At 49.2% G+C, this 23,159-nt stretch overlaps 3 protein-coding genes across 4 annotated transcripts; 2 read left to right on the top strand and 1 right to left on the bottom strand.

The window, feature by feature from the left end:
• Window positions 1-12,090: 12,090 nt before the first annotated feature.
• Window positions 12,091-15,356, top strand: LOC125510661 (putative serine/threonine-protein kinase At1g01540). Of its 2 annotated transcripts, XM_048675910.2 has the most exons (7): window positions 12,093-13,158; window positions 13,591-13,695; window positions 13,797-13,919; window positions 14,245-14,415; window positions 14,485-14,614; window positions 14,732-14,938; window positions 15,027-15,356. In XM_048675910.2, the coding sequence occupies exons 1-7, from the start codon at window positions 12,260-12,262 to the stop codon at window positions 15,102-15,104; spliced, it is 1,713 nt and encodes a 570-aa protein (XP_048531867.1). In that variant the 5' UTR covers window positions 12,093-12,259; the 3' UTR covers window positions 15,105-15,356. The 2 variants fall into 2 exon arrangements, with proteins under 2 accessions (XP_048531860.1, XP_048531867.1); XM_048675903.2 differs by having other exon boundaries at window positions 12,091-13,158; window positions 14,245-14,614.
• Window positions 15,357-16,962: 1,606 nt separating this feature from the next.
• LOC125510679 (transmembrane protein, putative (DUF3464)) lies at window positions 16,963-17,888 on the top strand. Its single transcript, XM_048675932.2, has one exon. The coding sequence runs from the start codon at window positions 17,105-17,107 to the stop codon at window positions 17,753-17,755; it is 651 nt and encodes a 216-aa protein (XP_048531889.1). The 5' UTR covers window positions 16,963-17,104; the 3' UTR covers window positions 17,756-17,888.
• LOC125510671 (C-terminal binding protein AN-like) lies at window positions 17,756-22,513 on the bottom strand. Its single transcript, XM_048675920.2, has 7 exons — window positions 21,682-22,513; window positions 20,838-21,006; window positions 20,592-20,722; window positions 19,096-19,887; window positions 18,920-18,967; window positions 18,322-18,438; window positions 17,756-18,095 (listed from the first exon to the last, which is right to left on the bottom strand). The coding sequence occupies exons 1-7, from the start codon at window positions 22,282-22,284 to the stop codon at window positions 18,021-18,023; spliced, it is 1,935 nt and encodes a 644-aa protein (XP_048531877.1). The 5' UTR covers window positions 22,285-22,513; the 3' UTR covers window positions 17,756-18,020.
• Between the last annotated feature and the right edge of the window lie 646 nt (window positions 22,514-23,159).

Raw genomic sequence — 23,159 nt, 5'->3', positions numbered from 1 at the left:
CGCCCATTGTGGACGATTCCTCTATCAAATTGCCATGGTCGTCCAAGGAGAAGATGACAAACGGTCATTGGGATGACGTCGCACTCCAAGGTGTCTTCGTAGGCGCCGATCTTGAAGGAGACTTGCACTCGGTGCTCGACTTGGATGGTACCGGAGTCACTAAGCCATTGTACTTTGTATGGATGTGGATGCTTCGTCTTGGGAAATTGGAGCTTGGAGCAAAGTTCTTCACTTGCGAGATTGTGACAACTCCCTCCATCGATGATGACCTTGACGGATCGTCCATTGATGCCGGCCTTGGTGTGGAATATGTGTAATCGTTGGTCTTCTTCTTGGTGATGTTGTAGAGTCAAGACTTTGGAGACAACAAGTGCGGGACTTGAGTCTTCATCACAAAAGACTTGTTCTTCTTCATTGTTCACTTGGCGGTGCATGGTGACTTGCTCAAGGGCTTCAATTTCTCCTTCACTCATGGAATCATAAGTGCCATCGTCGTTGAAGATCATGGTGCGCTTGTTGGTGCACTCATAGGACTTGTGGCCTCGGCCGCCGCAAGTGAAACACTTGAGGGAACTCGTCTTGACGGTCTCATCGGTAGGGGTTGACGATGATGAAACTCTTGGCTTGAAGTTGCTCGTATTAGGATTGCTTGTAGTTGGCGAAGCTTTCTTGGAAGTCGACTTGTCAATGTTGTAAGTAGAGGGTCTTGTAGTCGGTGTTGGAGTCATTGAAGCTTGGTTATTGGAGAAACCATAGGACTTGGATGAGAACTTGGCATACTTGAAATCATCTTGCACTTGGCGTTCCGCTTTGGTAGCTTGGTGCACGAGCTCGATGAGATTTGAGTATGGTTGGAAGTCGGCGATCTTCTTGATAGGATGATTGAGTCCATTCAAGAAACGTGCCATTGTTTGCTCTTCATCTTCCGTCACATTGGCTCTTATCATTGCAATCTCCATCTCCTTGTAGTATTCTTCAACGCTCTTGGTTCCTTGCTTGAGTTGTTGGAGTCTCTTGAAGAGGTCGCGGTTGTAGTAGGTAGGCACAAAGTGTGCTCTCATGACATCCTTCATTTGTGCCCAAGTAGTGATGGGTGGTTCACCTCTTGCCTCGTGGCGCTCTATGATTTGTTCCCACCAAATGAGGACATAGTCTTGGAACTCAAGGGATGCCATCGTGATCTTCTTCTCTTCGTCATAATTGTGCAAGCGGAAGATCTTGTCAACTTTCAATGCCCATGGAAGGTATTCTTTGGGATCGTTGCTTCTGTTGAACTTAGGCATGGTGAACTTGAGCTTGTCGTAGCGTTGTTCTTCATTGTGTTGGGGTCGGGGATGATGACGCCCATGTTGTAGATGATTGTTCAAGTCGTGGCGTTCTTGACACGGAGGGTTGTCAACCTTGTGTTGCTCTTGTCGCGGAGGATTCCCATTATCTTCATGCTCTTGATGAACTTGATGGTCTTGGCGAGCTTGTGGAGGAGCGCGTCGAGCTCGAGGAGGAACTAGACGATGCATGCGAGCTTGAAATCGTCGCTCGTGAATTTCTTCGCGAAGTGCTTCCTCTTCTTCACGGGCTTGTCGGCCTCCATCGGCAACGGCTCGACTCGCATCGCGTAGAGCTTGTTGCGCCTCAAGTGCTTGAGCATCACGGAGTTGTTGTTCTTGACATTGAGCCTCGGCATCTTGTGCATGTTGGTGTAGACGTGCGTGTTCTTCCTCTTCATGTTGGCGTTGTTGTTGCCGTTCTTGAGCTAGCGCAAAGGCTTCTTCGGCTTGACGTCGTCGGCGCTCTTGAGAGTCGGTGTCTCGGAGTGGATTAAGGTTTGCTTGACGGTCGGTGCGCGCGGCTCGACGAAGAGTGTTTGATGTCGGTGTACTTGAGCTGGAGAGGGTAAAGTCGGAATGGCGACTTGAACGGCTCCTTCTTGAAGTGGAAGAAGAGCGGTTGAGCAACAAAGCGCGAATCTCGTCCATCCTTGCGTCATTATCTTGCTTGTGATTGTCGAGCTTGTGGTCAAAGTAGTCCCTTGTACGTTGCTCGGAAAGTCGCAAGTCAGCGGCAAGGTTGTCGATGCGTTCACTCATAGCTTGTTGCTCTTGATGCAAAGCACGTTGTGCACCAAAGAGGTGACTCTTGGTGACGAAGGAGTTCATGTCGTCGTCTTGCTCCATGAAGAGTGGGTTGGTAGAAGTACTTGGCCTATCCATCATTCCAAGACAAATGTGAGTGGTAGAAAGAGAAGAACGAATACCAAATGTACCTTGGCCGAAGTTGAAAGTGAATCGATGATCACTCCAATGTAGGACAAGGAAATAGCCCAATTGGTACGAATTCTCGTCGGTTTCTCACACCTACAAAAGTAAAAGCTTATGGTGGAGCTTGGTTAGGATGGTGGCACAATTTTCAATGTGAATGTAAGCAAGATTCAATAATGTTGGAGAAGATTCGCAAGATGCAATGTAACAAGTAGACCAAGCATATACGGTACACGGAAACACACGCGCAAAAAGATAAGTGGGGTGGTGCAACCAAGGGTGAGCCAAAATGTGGAATCCACAAAAATGCTCTTGTTGCACAACACTAGAGAGATGCTAGCACGATTGCACGATAGGCGGATACAAGAACTTGTGCACAACCTACTTAGCAAAAATGCAACGACTTCTATCCCAAATATGTTTTATGCAAGGTGTTGCTATGATATGATCCAAGATGATCGAGTATGACAATCTTAATGTTGTATGATGCTATGGTTCTTGCTTAAAAGCTCTTTGCTTATCTTTCCTCGTTGCTTAAAAGCGTGGTTGGCTCTTTGATGTTTGAGCTCTTTTCTTATGCAATGCTTGACGAACCAAGATAGCAAGTGAGTATGCGATGACAACTTTGTGACACAAGAGATGATACCAATATAGGCAACAATGATGTATGTATGTATGCTATGGGAAGTATGATCACTAATGTGCACAAGTCTCGTTGCCGACAATACTCAACGGCTAGTCTCGATGGGTAAGCGACGCAAAAGAGTAAGGCTATGACGGCTATCAATGTAATGGCAAGAGTTATCGGTCTTGCTTCCGGTATGGTGTCAAAATGGTGGCACGAATACCAAGTCATAGTCGAGGTGGTCGTTGTTGATGACGCGTCCGTGGCGAAGATGAGCGGCGGTGATGTCGATGTCGAACCGTACCTAGATAGCCGAAACACAAAAGGATACGGTACCGCAACTCAAATTCTCAAAACCAAGTGCGAGCAAAATCATCGGAGTAGGTAGCGGGTAAGTGGTGGTGTGGGTTGGGATATTGGCAATGTTTGCGGAAAGTCGGTGGTGGTGTAGTGGATGATGTGGTGGAAGGAGCGGTCGTCCGGAAGTGGACGGATGTACGATCGCCGGATGTACGGTACGGTAGTGTCGGAAATCCGCTAATTTCAGCTCGGTGTAGAGGTTCCGGTCGTCCGATAATCGTCGGACGTCCGGTGGTTCCTGGGTCGCCGGACGTCCGGTAAGTTGCGGTCATCCGGTGGGTTGGGGTCAACGCGAAATTGATAGGATTTCATGGATTTTGGATGGATTTCGAGGTGGAGATGGTGGGGGAAGGCTAGATCCACTTGCAACACAACAAATCCACGGATCAAAACCAACAAAACATCATCAAAACTCACAAAACACAAGAAAAAAAATTTGGGGCTATTTTTGTGGGGATTTTCGAATTAGGATGAAAAACAACAAAATCAAGCTAGAAAAAAGAAGAGGGGGCTCCGAAATCATGATCAACCTTGCTCTAGATACCAAGATGATGTAGGGTAGAGACCCTAATCGCTCGATCTTTCACGAAAGGAGCGGATCCCGGGGAAATCATGAAGAACACGAGGAAGAACGAAAGGAAAACACAAGAGGAAAACACTAAACCGACATGAATAAGTCACACATGGGCTAGATCCTCGAGTACATAGGACGATACACGAATCCACGGACAACTAGGGACAATACACGGTAACCGGTTCTTCTCCGTGAGGAGGTCTTGAATCCACAAGGGGATCTTCCCGTAAAGGGGTCTTGAATCCAAGGTGGATCTTCTCCGTAGAGGGGCCGTGGTCTCTCTCGTCGAGTAGATCCAATATGGATGCGTAATGCTCTATCTCTAAAATGAGCTAAACCAATGCTAACCCTAGCTAGGATGAATGGGGGGTCTATTTATAGTCTAAGTGCAAATGGGGGCGAAGTGAAGGGGTACACAGTGCGCAGACATGTACCGGACGTCCGCTGGGGACCGGTCGTCCGGTGTCTCAGGAGCTGCCGGAAGTCCGGTGTCCTCCGGTCGTCCGCTGGTTCTGTTCTGTGATGGGGGTGCCGGACGTCCGGAGGCTCCGGACTTCCGCTGATGTTGGCTCGGGTGCGGTCGCGCCGGTCGTCCGGTTGGGGCCGGACGTCCGCTCATTGGCCTCGGGTGCAGGGGCACCGGTCGTCCGGTCTGGACCGGACGTCCGCTCACTGGGGCTCGGCTGACGCTTCAGCCGCCGGACGTCCGGTCCCGGCCGGTCATCCGGTGGTTGGGACTTTTCCTTCAGCCCTCCTTCTTCTCCATCTTTTCGTCCATCTTCCTCTTCTTCTTGTCCTTGCTCCTTAGCTTCTCCATTGTACCTGAGTATGCACAAAGTATCCATATGAGGTAGTTGTAGCCATGCTTCATGTGCATCGAAGTGGAATTGTGAGAGGAGAGATGTCACCTCGGTTTCAAGAGCTCTTGCACGTGATCGAGTCATGGGTCCACTAGGCACTTGATGAGACGATGGTAGGTCCATGGGGATGACCTTGGGATGCTCCGCATCAACATGTTACTGATGTGTACCTTACTAATGCTCGCAGTAGCACCTGGGTATTTGATACTGGTTCTGTTGCTAATATTTGCAACTCGAAACATGGGCTACGGATTAAGTGAAGATTGGCTAAGGACGAGGTGACGATGCGCGTGGGAAATGGTTCCAAAGTCGATTTGATCGCCGTCGTCACGCTACCTCTACATCTACCTTCGGGATTAGTTTTAGACCTGAATAATTGTTATTTGGTGCCATCGTTAAGCATGAACATTATATCTGGATCTTGTTTGATGCGAGACGGTTATTCATTTAAATCAGAGGATAATAGTTGTTCTATTTATACGAGTAATATCTTTTATGGTCATGCACCCTTGATGAGTGGTCTATTTTTACTAAATCTTGATAGTAGTGATACACATATTCATAGTATTGAAGCCAAAAGATATAAGTTTAATAATGATAGTGCAACTTATTTGTGGCACTGCCGTTTAGGTCATATTGGTGTAAAGCGCGTGAAGAAACTCCATGCTGATGGGCTTTTGGAATCACTTGATTATGAGTCAGTTGATGCTTGCGAACCATGCCTCATGGGCAAGATGACTAAGACTCCATTCTCCGGAACAATGGAATGAGCAACAGACTTATTGGAAATAATACATACTGATGTATGCGGCCCGATGAGTATTGATGCTCGTGGTGAGTATCCTTTTTTCTGACCTTCACATATGATTTGAGAAGATATGGGTATATCTACTTGATGAAACATAAGTATGAAACATTTGAAAAGTTTAAAGAATTTCGGAGTGAAGTGGAAAATCATTGTAACAAGAAAATAAAGTTTCTACGATGTGATCGTGGAGGAGAATATTTGAGTTACGAGTTTGGTCTTCATTTGAAACAATGCGGAATAGTTTTGCAACTCACGCCACCTGGAACACCATAGCGTAATGGTGTGTCCGAACGTCATAACCGTACTTTATTAGATATGTTGCGATTTATGATGTCTCTTACCGATTTACCATTATCGTTTTTGGGGGTTATGCATTAGAGACAGCTACATTCACGTTAAATAGGGCACCATCTAAATCCGTTGAGACGACACCGTATGAACTATGGTTTGACAAGAAACCAAAACTGTCATTTCTTAAAGTTTGGGTTTGAGATGCTTATGTGAAAAAGTTTCAAACTGATAAGATCGAACCCAAATCGGAGAAGTGCGTCTTCATAGGATACCCAAAAGAAACTATTGGGTACACCTTCTATCATAGATCCGAAGGCAAGATATTTGTTGCCAAGAATGGATCCTTTCTAGAGAAGGAGTTTCTCCCGAAAGAAGTGAGTGGGAGGAAAGTAGAAATTGATGAGGTAATTGTACCTTCTCCCGAATTGGAAAATAGTTCATCACAGAAATCAGTTCCAGTGATGCCTACACCAATTAGTGAGGAAGTTAATGATGATGATCATGAAACTTCAGATGAAGTTACTACCGAACGTTGTAGGTCAACCAGAGTACGTTCCGCACCAGAGTGGTACGGTAATCCTGTTCCGGAAGTCATGTTACTAGACCATGACAAACCTACGAACTATGAGGAAGCGATGATGAGCCAAGATTCCGCGAAATGGCTTAAGGCCATGAAATCTGAGATGGGATCCATGTATGAGAACAAAGTATGGACTTTGATTAACTTGCCCAATGATCGGTGAGCCATTCAGAATAAATGGATCTTCAAGAGGAAGACAGACACTGATAATAGTGTTACTATCTGCAAAGCTCAAATTGTCGCAAAAGGTTTTCGACAAGTTCAAGGTGTTGACTACGATGAGAGTTTCCCACTCGTATCTATGCTTAAAGTCTGTCCGAATCATGTTAGAAATTGCCATTTTATGAAATTTGGCAAATGGATGTTAAAACTGCATTCCTTAATGGATTTCTTAAAGAAGAGTTGTATATGATGCAACCAGAAGGTTTTGACAATCCGAAAGGTGCTAACAAAGTGTGTAAGCTCCAGTGATCCATTTATGGACTGGTGCAAGCATCTCAGAGTTGGAATGTACGTTTTGATAGTGTGATCAAAGCATATGGTTTTATACAGACTTTTGGAGAAGCCTGTATTTACAAGAAAGTGAGTGGGAGCTCTATAGCATTTCTGATATTATATGTGGATGACATATTGTTGATTGGAAATAATACATAATTTCTGGATAGCATAAAAGGATACTTGAATAAGAATTTTTCAATAAAAGACCTCGGTGAAGCTACTTGCATATTGGGCATCAAGATCTATAGAGATAGATCAAGACGCTTGATAAGACTTTCGATAAGTACATACCTTGATAAGATTTTGAAGGAGTTCAAAATGGACCAGTCAAAGAATGAGTTCTTGCGTGAGTTGTAAGGTGTGAAGTTGAGTAAAGACTCAAAACCCGACCACGGCAGAAAATAGAAAGAGAATGAAAAGTCATTCCCTATGCCTCAACCATAGGTTCTATAAAGTATGCTATGCTGTGTACCAAACCTTTTTATGTACCTTGCCATGAGTTTGGCAAGGGGGTACGATATTGATCCAGGAGTGGATCACTTGACAGCAGTCAAAATTATCCTTAGAAGACTAAGGAGATATTTCTCGGTTATGGAGGTGATAAAGAGTTCGTCGTAAAGAGTTATGCCGATGCAAGCTTTTACACGTATCGGGATGACTCTGAGTCTCAATCTGGATACATATTGAAAGTGGGAGCAATTAGCTAGAGTAGCTTCATGCAGAGCATTGTAGACATAGAAAATTTGCAAAATACATATGGCTCTGAATGTGACAGAACCATTGACTAAGCTTCTCTCACAAGCAAAACATGATCACACCTTAGTACTCTTTGGGTGTTAATCACATAGCGATGTGAACTAGATTATTGACTCTAGTAAAACCCTTTGGGTATTAGTCACATGGCGATGTGAACTAATCACATGGTGATGTGAACTATTGGTGTTAAATCACATGGCGATGTGAACTAGATTATTGACTCTATTGCAAGTGGGAGACTCAAGGAAATATGCCCTATAGGCAATAATAAAGTTGTTATTTATATTTCCTTATATCATGATAAATGTTTATTATTCATGCTAGAATTGTATTAACCGGAAACTTAGTACATGTGTGAATACATAGACAAAACAAAGTGTCCCTAGTATTCCTCTACTTGACTAGCTCGTTAATCAAAGATGGTTAAGTTTCCTAGCCATAGACATGTGTTGTCATTTGATGAACGGGATCACATCATTAGAGAATGATGTGATGGACAAGACCCATCCGTTAGCTTAGCACTATGATCATTTAGTTTATTGATATTGCTTTCTCCATAACTTAGACATGTTCCTATGACTATGAGATTATGCAACTCCCGAATACCGGAGGAACACTTAGTGTGCTATCAAACGTCACAACGTAACTGGGTGAATAAAGATGCTCTACAGGTGTCTCCGATGGTGTTTGTTGAGTTGGCATAGATCGAGATTAGGATTTGTCACTCCGATTGTCGGAGAGGTATCTCTGGGCCCTCTTGGTAATGCACATCACTGTAAGCCTTGCAAGAAATGTGACTAATGAGTTAGTTACGGGATGTTGCATTACAGAACGAGTAAAGAGACTTATCGGTAACGATATTGAACTAGGTATGATGATACCGAAGATCGAATCTCAGGCAAGTAACATACTGATGACAAAGGGAACAACGTATGTTGTTATGCGGTTTGACCAATAAAGATCTTCGTAGAATATGGGAACCAATATGAACATCCAGCTTCAGCTATTTGTTATTGACCCGAGATGAGTCTCGGTCATGTCTACATAGTTCTCGAACCCGTAGGGTCCGCACGCTAAACGTTCGATTACGATCAGTATTATGAGTTTATGTGTTTTGATGTACCGAAGGTAGTTCGGAGTCTCGGATGAGATCACGGACATGACGAGGAGTCTCGAAATGGCGAGACATAAAGATTGATATATTGGAAGACTATATTCGGACACCGGAATAGTTTCGAGGTGTATCGGGTATTTTCCAGAGTACCGGGGGGTTACCGGAACCCCCGAGGGGGTTATTGGGCCTCATGGGCCTATTGGTGGAAGAGAGGAGGCAGGCCAAGGAAGGGCGCATGCCCCCCTAGCCCAAACCGAATTGGACTAGGGGGGCCAGCCCCCTTTCCTTCTCTCCTCCCTCACATTCCCCCTTCTCCTTGTTGGAATAGGAAAGGGGGGGCTGAATCCTACTTGGAGTAGGATTGCCCCCCATGGCGTGCCTCCTCCCCTTGGCCGGCCTCCTCCTCCCTTCACCTTTATATACGTGGGAGGGGGGCACCCCAAAGACACACCAAAGTTTCTCTTAGCCGTGTGCGGTGCCCCCCTCCACAGAAACACACATCGGTCATATCGTCGTCATGCATAGGCGAAGCCCTGCGCCGGTAACTTCATCATCACCGTCAACACGCCGTTGTGCTGACGAAACTCTCCCTCGGCCTCAACTGGATCAAGAGTTCGAGGGACGTCACCGAGCTGAACATGTGCAGATCGCGGAGGTTCCGTACGCTCGGTACTTGATCGGTTGGATCGTGAAGACGTTCGACTACATCAACCGTGTTGCCTAACGCTTCCGCTTTCGGTCTACGAGGGTACGTAGACAAACTCTCCCCTCTCGTTGCTATGCATCTCCTAGATAGATCTTGCGTGATCGTAGGAAAAAATTTGAAATACTGTGTTCCCCAACAAAAACATTTATCATGATATAAGGAAATATAAAATAACAACTTTATTATTGCCTCTATGGCATATTTCCTTCATAACACTCGAGAGTTCCTCTGCTTCCACAAGGCCCAAACAGTGATAATTACCAGAGTATCAAAATCGCGCCGCTTGGCGTGCCTGAACTGGCTCCTCGCCAGATGCCACCATTCAAGGAATGTGTCGTGTGGCTCCGGCGTCCTGACCTGAATGTTGAGCTCTTGGAAGCCCAAGTGCCAAACCTCTCTTGCATACACGCACTGTGTCAACATGTGGTCAACATTATCTTCATCATGTAGGCATATAAAGCATGGCGAGGGATGGTCCTGTAATCCATGTCTGGCACAACGGTTCGAGGTCCACAGTCGATGTTGAGCTGCTAGCCAAGCGGAAATTTTGCATCTAAGGGGTACCCAGCTCCTCCAGACGCACTCCGTGAAAGGGGCCCTCTCCAACCCAGCGCAAAGCCTCTGGTAGATGGATCGCACCATGTAAAGTCCTGAAATATCGCAAGGCCACGAGAAGTGATCCGGCAACTGCGTGTCCATTTGCACCGATCCCACCGCGTGCCCTAGATGCATGAGTTGGAGCTGAGCCATGAAGGAGATGTTGCCGTGGATATCCTGAAGCCATCTGTTACTTTCCATCGCCTCTTGAACCGTCCTACGGTTGCGCGTGTGAGCTTCAACGCTGCTGTAGATCCGCAGGGCGATGTCAATGATCGCAAAGCTATGAATCCATCTATCCCTCCAGAACAACACACGGCTCCCATCACCCACCTTTATCTGAACTAGGCTATCAAACACCTGCCTAGCCATCTTATCATCAGTCATGGGAATGCCTTGCCTCGGTCTGTTGGGGTCCGTTCTGCACAGCCATTCCCAACGCACACGCAGCGCCAAAGCTTGCAGCTGCAAATTCTTCACACCCAGACCACCGAATTGAGTCGGCCGGCAGATAGAGTTCCATGCGACTTGGCAGTGCCCACCACTGACTTTCTCTTTTCCTTTCTAGAAGAAAGCTCTCGTCCAACTATTTATCTTCTCGAAGACCCAGTTTGGCGCTTCCAAAACCATTAAGTGCTGAATGGGCCTCGCTGCAGCAACTGAATTCACCAACACTAACCTGCCAGCCGCTGGATAAGCCCTCTCTGCCAAGCCGGAACAAAGCGCTTCGCCTGGTCCAACAAGGGTTGCCACTGCGCCCTGGTAAGTTGCCGAATGGCAAGCTGCAGGCCAAGATACTTGCAGGGGAACTCACCCGCCTGGCACTGTAACACGTCGGCCACCCTCTGCTGGTCCTGCTCGTCCCCTATGATGAGAATGGCAGAGGATTTGGTGTAATTGACCTTGAGTCCGGACGCCTCGCCGAAAATGTGTATGGCTTGTCGAACAAAGTTCATATCCCACGCAAAAGGTCTGATGAACAGGGCCACATCGTCGGCGTAAATCGACAGGCGCTGCAACGCCACAATTCCCGTGAGCGAACTAATGATGCCTTCAGCCTCTGCTTTGTTGATGATGTTGGCTAGTGCATCCATCGCAATCACGAATAGCAGAGACGAGATTGGGTCTCCCTGCCTCAAACCTTTGGCATGCACAAAGGTCCTTCCTGGGACTCCATTAACAATGACTTTGGAGCAGCGCAGCCACCCAGCCAATCCTTTCGCGCGAAGAACATCGAAAAGGAACGGCCATGCCAGAGACCCGCAAAAAAAAATGTGAACGTTCTAATTTTGGCTTGTTATGCAAGCTATGCAGAGGCAGAGTGGTACCGAGCTCCTCAGGAAAAAACGCCTTGTGCAATGGCGGCGTGCGGGCACCCCAGTTGCGGCCCAAACACCATGCGTCATCGTTCGTCGATGCCATCCATGCCTTGGCCACTATATTTTTTTTGAGGTGTTGGCCACACTAATTGACAGTTTGCGCGTCAGGGAAAGGACGCCGTTACCTTGTCCGCCCTTCCAGTACGAGCCAAGCCAACCCGTGTACTCGATGGTGCTTGAAGGTTTGCTTTTTTTACACCAGGCCCGGTTTGTCAAAAGGGCCATTGAAGATGGCACGGCCGTTCAGTCAATAATCAGATGGTTAGTAGCACTTGCAGCAGTACCACGTTGCAGCAACTTGCTTTTGCTGGTTAATTAGGTTGGACGCCCGTAACAGAAGTAAGTGTCTTCCTACCGTCTGAAAGATGATAACTATGTGACGGCGGAAACGCACACGTGACTGCGTGAGTCAGGAATCGGGGCAGCGGCTCCGTCTTAATTTTGAACAGACGCTTGGATGGCGATAAGCAAGCGATCGGTCCTGCCGTTAAGGCGCAAAAAAAAAAGGCGGCGGTTAGGGCGTCAGGTAAGGCATCCAATTCAGCGGGACATACGATCGATCGATCACATCCCGTTGATGATGAGAGATCTCGTAGGCCATTTAGCACAGTGGACGCAGTTATGGTCGTGGGCTTTCTTGGGCCGTGCTGAACGGGTCGTTAATTAGCGCCGAAAAGCTTGAGTTAACGTTGGCTCCCCGCGTGATCTTCTCCAACGACTTGCCTCGTTTCTCGGTTGTCAAGCCTCCAGTCGAGCCTCAACCAAGTCGAACTCACCGCGCACACACGTACTCGGCACTCGGCAGCACACAAGCCCTCCTCTCCTCTCCTCTCCTCTCTTCCGTTGCGTCTGCATGCACACTCCGCGGCTCGGCTTCCGCGGGCTGCAGCCTGCAGCCATGGACGCCCCCGCCGCGCCTCCAAGAAAGCTCTCGCCGCCCGCCGCGCCGCGAAGAAGGCTATCGCCGCCCGCCGCGCCACCAAGAAGGCTGTCGCCGCCAGCCGCACGGGCGCGGCCCGTGAACAAGAGCCCCCCGCATCCCCATCCCCCACCTCACCGTCGGCCGCCGACGCCGACGCCGCAGCGCAGCCACCTCCACGGGCAGCAGCAGCAGCACAAGCAGCAGACGTCCGCGTGGAGCGTCGGCTTCCTGAGCGCCTGGCTCTCGCAGCGCACCCCCGTGCTCGGCCTCCGCGCCTGGGTCCTCGTCGCCGCGGCCGCGGCCGCGGTCGTCCTCGCCGTCCTCGTGCTCACCGTCTGCCTCTGCCGCTGCCGGCGCCGGCGCCGGCGATGCCCCCGCGTCGCCCCGAGCCTGCACCACGGGGGCGCGTCCAGGTCCATGAAGCACCACCTGCATCAGGCGATGGCGGACAAGGACATCGTCGAGGAGTCCGTCCGCTGGCACCCGCCGCCTCCGTGCGAGCCGCCGTTCCAGCCGCCGATCGAGGTCATCAAGGCGGAGCAGAAGGCCCCGCTGATCAGGGTCGAGTCCGCGCGGACTAGCGGCGAGACGGCGACGAGCATCGCCGGGAGCGCGCGCGGTTGGAGCAGCGAGAGCGGAGGCGGCAGCGACGCGGAGGCCGACGCGTCGCAGCGCGGCTGGGGCCGCCGGTACACGCGCCGGGAGCTGGAGGAGGCCACCGACGGGTTCGCCGCCCAGAACGTGCTCGGGGAGGGCGGCTACGGGGTGGTCTACAAGGGTGTGCTACGGGACTCCACCCTCGTCGCCATCAAGAATCTGCACAACAACAGGTAAACCTCGTCCCGGAGCTCGAATTTTTCGGTGTCTCTCGAGTTTCTCCAATTGAATTTCAGGCAGCACATTGTTCAACCATTCGAATTTCTTGTCATTAGAAACGCGAAATGATGTCTTCCCTTGAATTCGTTACGAGGCGATCTGGATTGATTTCAAATGCAGAACTCCCGCTAGAACCGCACTCTTCTGTTTTTTGACGCTGAAATTTCTCACAGTTCCCAAGATGTGTGTGATCAGGAGAAGTGTTATTTTCTTGTTTAGTTGGGAGCAACAACTTTGTTTCAGGGCAGTTGTCAGATTTGAATGTTCAGTTCACGAGTACTACTCCGCAACCATGGCCGGTAGTAACTGCCTCCAGCGGCCTCCTGGGGCCCAAGATGTTCAAATTTCAAAACAGCGATCACCAACTGCTCCGTCCTTGGTTTCAGGGGCCAGGCCGAGAAAGATTTCAAGGTGGAGGTGGCGACGATCGGCCGGGTTCGGCACAAGAACTTGGTCAGTCTGCTCGGCTACTGCAGCGAGGGCGCCTGCAGGTAATGAGAAATGCAATGCCTAACTGCGCCACATTTCTCTGTCTGCCCTCTGTTGACATTGCTTAATTTGATCCCTGTCACTGCTTTGGTTGGATGGGCAGGATGCTGGTCTACGAGTACATGGAGAACAGTAACCTGGACAAGTGGCTGCACCATGAGGAGGGTGAGATTAGTCAGCTCAACTGGGACACAAGGATGCACATACTTCTCGGAACCGCTAAAGGGTACTGTAATTCTTCACTTTCGTATCGTCTCATATGTGATTGTTTAACAAAGCATGAATTAAAAATCTAAAATTAAGGTGGCCGATTAGGAGTAGAGAAGAAGTATGGCATGTTTGTAGATAACAAATTTTATGGACGCACTACATCACTGCTGCTAGTTGGCATGATTGGCAAGTGGTGTGTCACTCTGAAATCTGAATGCTGAAAACAACATCGCCAGTGCTACTCTTGCTTAAACGGCACATATGTCTTGAACACCGAAAGTCTGATACGCGTGCGCGGTGCACTAGCTAGAACTGATGTGCATCTTGTACCTGAACTTCAGGCTGGCGTACCTTCACGAAGGGCTGGAGCCCAAGATCGTCCACCGAGACGTCAAATCCAGCAACATCCTCCTGGACGGGCAGTGGAACGCCAGGGTGTCGGACTTCGGGCTCGCCAAGCTCCTCTGCTCCGAGGCGTCCTACGTCACCACCCGCGTCATGGGCACCTTCGGGTCAGTCTCCACTAGATTTCCATGTCACCGTTCATTTACCTGGCCGCAGCTTAGCAATTCGCGTTGCAGGTACGTGGCGCCGGAGTACGCGCGGACCGGGATGCTGAACGAGAGGAGCGACGTGTACAGCTTCGGGGTGCTCGTCATGGAGATGATAACCGGCAGAACTCCGGTGGACTACACCAGGCCCACCGCGGAGGTCAGCTGTCCTACTCGCCGTCGTTTTCTTTCTTCTACCCGCGCACTTCGACCGGCATGCACTGCCAGTGCACTCTTCTCTGGTGGAAGTGGAACTGAACTTTCCGTGGTGACTCAGGTGAACTTGGTGGAGTGGCTGAAGCGCATGGTGGCGGAGAGGAGGGTGGAGGAGGTGCTGGACCCGACGCTGCCCGAGGCGCCGCCGTCCAAGGTGCTGAAGCGCGCCGTCCTCGCCGCGCTCCGGTGCGTCGACCCCGACGGCGGCCAGCGGCCCACCATGGGGCACGTGGTGCACATGCTCGAGGACGACCTCAGGTTCAGAGACGTATGTCGTCGTTGCCATACACCGCATTGACCCGCAGCTCCTAGTGTCAAGTGTCAACTCTTCATTTGCATCCGTATGCTCTATGCAGGAACTCCAACTTGCGCGGGGTCTGTCGGCCCACGCGTCGGCGTCGGCGTCGTCGGGGAGCTACGAGCGCGAGGAGTGAAGGGAACGCCATGGGCATGGACGGACGAACGGCTGTGTTTCCTTCGTGTTCGCACACCACATGTTCTTGTACTGCAAGCTAGTCGATCGGACCTCTTTTCTTCTCCGGTTGTGTTTGTTTGCATGACAGCAATGACTCAATCAAACAGCCGGTGCATAATCAAGGCTAGCATTAGTACGAGGAGTACTTCACAACTTTATATGATCGACATAACGGAAGTGCATCTACGCTTCCACAATATTACCTGTGTCACTTTGGTGTCTACGGTTCGCTTTAGTTGTTGGATTCGGCTACAATAAAGAACCTCGTTCCAGCTCCAAGCTTGCGTGGTTGCCGTCATTCACAGCACTCATTACTCACTTCAGAAGTTCAGCCCGTACCTGCAGTAGGAGTTGCCATTGCGTCACTCTGACAGTGGGTCCCCGTGTCAAGCAGGACGCAAGAAAGAGATGCCTTCAAGTGAAGGCCGTCCGATGAGGTATGGACGTCAAACACGATCTCCAGAACACGGGAAGAGTGGAACTGTCGAACAGAAGATTCGGGCCTGAATCTGACGGTCAACCAGGACGCACGAAAGAGATGTCTCTTAGAGCCACGCGCCGGCCGGCCGGCCCAATTTTCGGCCGGCTGCCTAGCAGTCGTTCATCTGAGAGTACATGGGCTGTTAGATCTCAGCTGTCTTCTCTTTTTTCTTTCCCTACCCTCCTTCGTCTCTAGCACGCTCATAGGGGTAGCGAACCGGGGACCAGACGACCTCGAAACACCGCTGGCTCGCACCGCTTGCTGTTCACGGCTCGCCGGTTGGACCACTGGTACCCCATGGCCCGCCCTTCTTATGCACCAAATCGGACCCAACAAAATAAATCGACCCGCCAGTCCGTGGAGTTCGTCACCGCTGTAGCTGTAGCTCCGCCGTGAAGCCATCGCAGTAGTTAGTTGCATCAATGGTGAGGTGTCGATTCCAGCTTTTTGTCGCTGGTCTCTGCTTGAAGCTTTTCAAATATAGGGTTGAAGCATTTCATCTCAACACTTGCAACTTTTTCGTTGTGTACTCGTGGAGTTGAAGCTTCTTTTTATTTCGTAGTGATATGATGCCTGTTGAAGCTTTTCCAAATATGGTTTGAACTTTCACATGAACGGGTGTAGCTTTTTTCAGTTGCACAGGTGATCCATCGAAACTTTTTTAAATTACGGTTGAAGCTTTCATATGGACAATTGTAGCTTTTATTAGTGCACGGTGTCCGGTTGAAACTTTATATACCCGCGGGTTGAAGCATTCGAATCAAACGGTTGCAGCTTTTTGGGTCCTCGGTTGCAGCATCAATGGAGAAGCAAAGCTTTTAGGTTCATTTTGGGAGGAGATGGTTGTAGCAGTCGCGCCGCCGTTGTTATAGCATTTTCCGTGGACGGTTCCAACATAGAAAACTGTGAGCAACAACTCGTGATGACATATTCATGGCGGCTTTCCAACTCTAGCTCGCCGGGGCGAAAGGGGCCTGTAGCCATGGGCAGTGGGCGTGGGCGCTGAGGTTGGAGGCAGGGGACATACACAGGATTAGGGCTAGCCGGCGACGCAATCTAAAGGAGTAAGATGAGGAGCTGCTGAGGGGATCCGAAGGAAGAAGACGAGGAGTGGAGAGAAGGGGGTCGGGAGGAAGAAGACAGAGAAAGAAAAAAAGATAAGCGCCCGAAAAAAATAAGTATAAGATGGACAGATGGTGCAGGGGTGAGATGTACGACAGCCTCTCTTTTTTTAACTAGATGTACGACAGGCTTGATCGTCAGGCTCGCGTGCGACCGGCCGAAGTTTCTAACCAGACGGCCGGGCACAAACGTTTTGACTATCTTTTGTGGGGCCGACACACGTGGCACCCAACCCAGGAAGGCATCGAGAATGCAGTTACGCGCCACCACTGACCACTGCCCATGGCGATAAGGCTATTACCACGAGGAAGCGGGAGAGCAGCTCGCCGCCTCCTACGAATCCACCGGCGGCGCGCATGGCCGCCTTGCTCCACGTAATGGCTCTCCAGCCCGCCCCTTACCCTCATCACCAACAGATGCACAGCCTATCCTCCACTTCCATCCTTTCACCACCTCGCGCGATGCCGTCCATGCAACGACGAGCCCCGGCCCGGCGGCTACACGCGGCCGGCAACGGCAGCGGCGTCGGCACGCCAGCCGCGGACAGCACAGGAAACAAGAAGACGAGCCGCAAGGAGAAGCAGCGGCAGCAGCAGCGGGTGCGGGAGCGGGAGGAGCAGCAGCAGCTGCTGCTCCTGAAGGAGTCGCTCGTGGAGCCCGCCCGCGAGGAGGACGGCGGCGGCCGCGGCGACGACGAGCTGCCGCAGGTGGTGTTCGACCGCATCCTCCGGCGGATCCTGTTCACGGTGGGCGTCCCGATGGCGTCGGGCGTGGCGCTCCTCAACGTGTACGACGCGCTCAAGCGCGGCGGCGGGGCGGAGGTGCCGTCGTGGGTGCAGCTGCTCACCATCCTCCTCTCCTTCGGCACGTCGGCGCTCGGCATCGCCTACGGGACGCTGTCGGCGAGCTGGGACCCGGAGAAGGAAGGCTCGCTGCTCGGCGTCGACGAGGCCCGGACCAACTGGCCGGAGCTGTGGAAGGAAGAGATCGACAAGGATAACAAGTAGTAACTGTAAATAGACTAGATATTTTCTCCCCTGGAAATAGCAGTACGCTTGTTGTCGACACTTGATACTCGTACAGGCTACAACAGTGAAACTATGGAACAATTCGCAGTGGCTTTGCAAGGTCTCTGCAATAGGTAGAATGGCCAAAACTGAACACTTGGCAGGAAAAGAAAGAAAACTGAGTGAACCCCCAGGCCAGCCAGAATACAACACTGATGAGTCAGTTGCTTTGGTTCTCCTAAAGCAGATGGATGGGTTATTTTGATCAATCGAGCCACCTGGTGATGCCATCTTCTTCGCTCACCGCTGCGAGGATCTCGATATAGACCTCCAATGCAGCCTACGCACAATTTAAACCACCATCAGGAAACAAAATATTACCAACAGAACTGTTTTTTCGAGTTAGTCATGGCGGTGGAAATTCCCGGTCCAGAACATTAACTGGTCCTGTTTTGCAATGAAAATGAAGATTGGCTATTGCCATTGGGACGAGGACGGATGTGCATCTTATAACTCTTAAATGTTGCTGTTATGTGCATAAAATGGTGATACACAAATGGGCATACCAAAGGATTTCTGTGGTTGACCAGTTTGCAGCACTCCAGTAAAGACCCTTCCAGCGTCCAGCTCTCCCAAACATCAAAAGCATGACTGGCAAATACGAGCTCCGCCTTCTTATTAACCTGAAAACAAGTTTAAAAGCGAGTTAAATATAGTAAATCGGCAATCTAAATAAAGCATTTCACTTTCAATGCTGAAAATTATACAGGGATCGTGGAATGTAAGAACAAATCAGTGATTCTATTCATAAACTTCTTAAACCTCCTGCAATGGAATCGAGCATGGAGCGAGCACTTAACAACTATTCAAAGTAAATTCTCAAAACAAAAAGGTCAAACGGAAGAGTAGTACAAGATACACTAGTACTTGTTTTAAGCATACCGTGGAATCAAGTTGGTAATTTTCAACATGGAACAAAAAATAGGACAATGTGTAAAGCATAAAAAATGGTGTGACCATAGATGTCATTGCATCTAAAAATTACCAAGAGGTTCATGCACAGAAGAACACCGGTGCATAATCTTTTAATTTCACTACTAGTATTATATTCACCTCTCAGCATATCTTCAGGGAACGAGTACTAACTGAAAAGGGTATTATTACCTGCAATAGTTTGCCCCCAGCAACAAAAGATCGCAATCCCATTGTATCCTGAAAGGTGTAAATCCTATCATAAGTACATGTATATGTAGTTGTACAAAAAAAAATACCTGACAGGTTAGGGAACAGCATAGAAAAAAGAGGGAGAGGGAGAGAGACAGAGGAAACCCGACTACCACCTTGTTTTTAAATGTGATTAGGAATTGAGCAGCAGGATCCCTCTTTGTAGCATTTGACACAACATCAAGATACCAGCCACCACCAGCAACTCTTTCTCTTGAAACATGAAAACCCGAATTATCTCTTGTCCTTAGGGCAATGACAAAGCCATCTTTAAGCCTCTCAGGAGGCTTTCTACCAAGCCCTGCAGGCAACTTATGTTCAGAAATTATTTCCATTGGAGATTCAGCAGAAGACCTGAGCTTATTTTTGGATTCCTCGGGGGAAGCAAATCGTGAACTGGAACTTAAGACTTGGTCCCGGCCACTCATCACAGTATCATCATCTCTTCGTGAAGAATAATTACTTCCGCTCTCCACAGTTGACAATTCATCCATTTTCTGTTGTGATCTGCGGCGCGCAGGTCTCTTTTTCCCTTTCTTTCCAGATCTGCTACGTCTTCCTTCTGATCTCAAACCAATACTTTGGGACTGCCCTGAAGCTTCAGGCACTTCAGGCTTGGAGATGGCTCTTCTCTTGTCACACTCTAGAGTTAGTTGGCTTTCATCTGTCTGCTGTTCACCATCGCAGACCCGCAAAGAGTGTTCATTTGCCTGTTTATATAGCTGATCATCTTCACATCCAACATCACTTATTGCTTCATCTTCATCGGAAATAGCATTGTTTGGAACAATGCCATCAAAGAAAAAGGATTGTAATATTGTGATTGCTTTCTCTCTGATTTCCATCCACACTTCTTCACTATAGTCTGCACTTCGAGGAAGAATTAACACGTTCGGCATCTCATGTACCTATTATTGAAGAAAAAACATAGTTAGTGCTTAATCAATTATTTTCTTTGACAGAAAGACTGTAAGGGAACCCCCTACAGTATAATTGGTGCAACAAACCCAAATTGCAAGTACCATGCCTTGAACCTGGGTGGGTGGGAAGGCATCAACCCCTTCCCACCACTAGGCTATGCCTTTTCATTTTCCTTGCGGTAAAACATGCTCTTCTAGATATAATCATCTTGCCAAAATTCATAGTATAGTGACCATAGTCCAAGCGTAGGGCAAAAGAACTAAAGAGTGCATCAGTTGTGCATCTCTTGGAACCAGTAGGCAGGTCAATTAGCTAACTGTATAGTCTATACCTCTAGAAGAAAGTTTCCTACATATACTTACATCACTTGCACTATCTTCCTATCCTCACTGACGTATGTAGTTATGTTAATAAGGAGCGCCTTCCACAAGTGGTGAACTAGAAATGTAATACAGTGTCACGACATATCCTAGCAGAACTGAATCTTCTCATGGGAAAGAAACTGAAACTCAAAGAAGGTTTACTGGAAAGAAACTGAAACTCAAAGAAGGTTTGCTGGAAAGAAACTGCATCTCAAATAAGGCGTACTGAAAAGAAGAACAGATTATTCTATAGGAAGATATTTGGCTGTTTTTCATTTCAAACAGCCTTTTGGACAAAATTTAATTGTAACCAGATCTAAGTTTCATACCCATGCTTCCATCCATTGTGGACCTTCAGCGCCATCCAATGCACATCCAGCAATAGTCCCATCGAGCAAGAGTTGTTTCAGTGCACAGTCATCTATCAGCTGGCAGCTACTGGTATTGACTATGAAAGCTCCTGCAGGGCTCAAAAGATAGTCAATGAGAGACTATGATTGAAGAAAACCAGTAAGTCTGTCAAGGCCAAATATAAGGGGGAAACAGAATATGGAAATAGGAAGCAACTATCTTACCAGGTTTTATGTGCTGCAGACGCTCGGCACTAATTATGTTTGTTGTATCATTTGTTAACGCACAGTGAAGTGAAACAAGGTCACTTGCTGCCAATAAATCATTGAGAGTATCCATTCTTCTGGCGGAAGAAGGAAATACAATGGAAGGCCGCTTTGTTTTGCCCACACCCTTCACAAAATGTTTCACAGTTGGAAATCAGTGTGGTGCTTTAACTCTGGCACATACTTACATGGGGTACAATTTATTGTATGAAGAAACATAACAGCAGCTGAGAAATTCCTTGTGTAGATACTAATTCCGCCATGAAACATAAATTTATTTTCATGTGGTCATACTAACATAAACTACTTCGTCAGACAGCTTGTTGTGAAAAATTAAATTCAGTTTTTAGCTCTCAAGACAAGAAGATCAGATCACTCCTAAAAGGGCATACAGAATATCAAGAAAATTCAGACTGTCTGATCATCTTTACTGATTCTTATATTGAGGACTTGCTTTAGCATACAAATGCAGGAATGCAATGATTTAACTTTAGCATACAAAAATAGGACGGTAATCTTACAAGATACACTCATAAGTCATAACTAGCAGGAGGGTAGAAGAACTAAATGCCAGAAATTTGATTATATATATATACTTTATGAAACAAATGCTGGAAGTTAGCGAACAATTAGTAACTATGAAGTCTTCAAAACCACCCAAACTAGCAACGAACAAGAACCACAGAACAATGCTAGAGCTAAAAATTAACAGAAGAAAAGTAAGCTAACAAAATAATTTAACTGTAAAAACCTAGCAGCGCAGATCAGAGGTTTATAAGCGCAGAAATAGCGGATCCGGCACCTCGTAGAGCGGATCGAAGTAGAGCACGCTCATGCGGAAGGCGAGGCTGCGGGTGGCGAGGCATCGCGCGGCGGCGTTGACGCCGACGATGCCTAGCACGAGCCCACGGCAGCGCCGCATGCCGCGGCACAGCGGCTGGACGGAGCCGAGCCACCCGGCGGACGGCGTGGAGGAGGACGCGTGCCCGGACAGCAGGTGGGTGCGGCGGAGGAGGCCGAGGAAGAGCGCCATGACGGTGTCCGCGATCTCCTCGGCGCGGTTGGCGTCGACGTGGACGAGGCGGAGGCCGAGCTCCGCGGCCGCTGCGGCGTCCGCGGCGCGGTCGGGGGATCCCAAGCAGAGCAGCAGCTGCCACGGCCGGAGCCGGCGCTGCGCGGCGCGCGGGAGGAAGGCGAGCGAGGTGAGGAGCACGGCCGCGGCGGCCTCGACGTGGCCAGAGGCGAGCGCGGAGAGCGGCGCGTGCTCCACGGCCGCCGCGCCGGCCAGCGCGTCCCGCTCCACCGACGGGTCCTCGAGGCAGTTCAGCGTCACCACCAGCGGCTGCCCGCCGCCGGCGGCGGTGGCGGCGGTCGCCGGCACGGGATGGGCCGGGCCGCGCAACATGTTTGGGCCGACTCCGCTGCAGAGTTGCTCGCTTGTCGGATCAGAACGTGGAGCAGAGGACACTCCGCTACAGTCTACAGCAGCGAGGCGCGGTCTCTGGGCGTTTTGGATTTTGGTGCTCCGAGTCGCGAACTCGCGATCTCCACGGCTAAACGCACGAGCAGAGAGATGAGTGGGGGAATGCGCTTGCTCGTCAACGGTCTGTGCTGTGCACGGGGATCGCTGCTATGAAAAAACTCAATACGCAAGTGACAGCATTGGCCATTCGGGTTGGATAACATGCTTCCATCCTAAAAAAAGGCAGATAATAGTGCCGCCGATGGATTCAAGAGTCAAACGATTTTCGGTGTTTTACCCTTAAAAAAGGATTTCCTTAAGAATTTTGTATATTTGTTGTTTGAGAAAAATGTGAAATCAACCTTGAATTCGTACACGAAGTCTGAATCAAACCCTAATCTTAAAATCCCTTAAACTGGCACCATGTCCTTTCTAATCCCGATTGATCCCGATCGATTTTCACAGAAAGCTCATTTGGGCTCCAGGATTGCTTACATGGCGCGCGTACGAGGCAGAATTCAGCGTTATCTTGCCTGCACTAGAGCTTGATGGTGACAGTGTTCAACGTTGGTCACCTCCTGGTGCTCGACACTTTTATATTGCCGTTGGCGAGAAGCACGCAGGACAGGGGGACGGGTAGAGACGCGTCGGTCCGAGCACCTACAGCCCTCGGCAGTCAGCATGCTACTGGAGCATGGTGACCGCCCTTCCGTTGGAGTGGCATTGAGCCAAACACCATGTGTCCCAAATAAACCACTGATCCGGCATTGAGCTAGTACTTCTTGGCGAAATACAAGGTGGAGAGATGGAATTTGAGG

Source organism: Triticum urartu, chromosome 1A, assembly GCF_056163025.1.
Source record: "Triticum urartu cultivar PI428250 chromosome 1A, HENAU_Tu73, whole genome shotgun sequence".
Classification (NCBI taxonomy): Eukaryota; Viridiplantae; Streptophyta; class Magnoliopsida; order Poales; family Poaceae; genus Triticum; species Triticum urartu.
Note: the sequence above shows the minus strand (reverse complement) of the source record. Positions and strands in the feature narration are given on the sequence as shown.

Excerpts from the sequence above, each read along its gene's own strand:
- LOC125510661 (XM_048675903.2), top strand. The coding sequence starts at position 12,260 with ATGCACACTCCGCGGCTCGGCTTCCGCGGGCTGCAGCCTGCAGCCATG. Across the intron at positions 14,615-14,731 it reads ACACCAGGCCCACCGCGGAG|GTGAACTTGGTGGAGTGGCT; the intron begins GTCAGCTGTCCT and ends GTGGTGACTCAG. Across the intron at positions 14,939-15,026 it reads ACGACCTCAGGTTCAGAGAC|GAACTCCAACTTGCGCGGGG; the intron begins GTATGTCGTCGT and ends TGCTCTATGCAG.
- LOC125510679 (XM_048675932.2), top strand. The coding sequence starts at position 17,105 with ATGGCCGCCTTGCTCCACGTAATGGCTCTCCAGCCCGCCCCTTACCCT.
- LOC125510671 (XM_048675920.2), bottom strand. The coding sequence starts at position 22,284 with ATGTTGCGCGGCCCGGCCCATCCCGTGCCGGCGACCGCCGCCACCGCC. Across the intron at positions 20,723-20,837 it reads TCTGCAGCACATAAAACCTG|GAGCTTTCATAGTCAATACC; the intron begins GTAAGATAGTTG and ends TGAGCCCTGCAG. Across the intron at positions 18,439-18,919 it reads CTGGGGGCAAACTATTGCAG|GTTAATAAGAAGGCGGAGCT; the intron begins GTAATAATACCC and ends ACTTGTTTTCAG.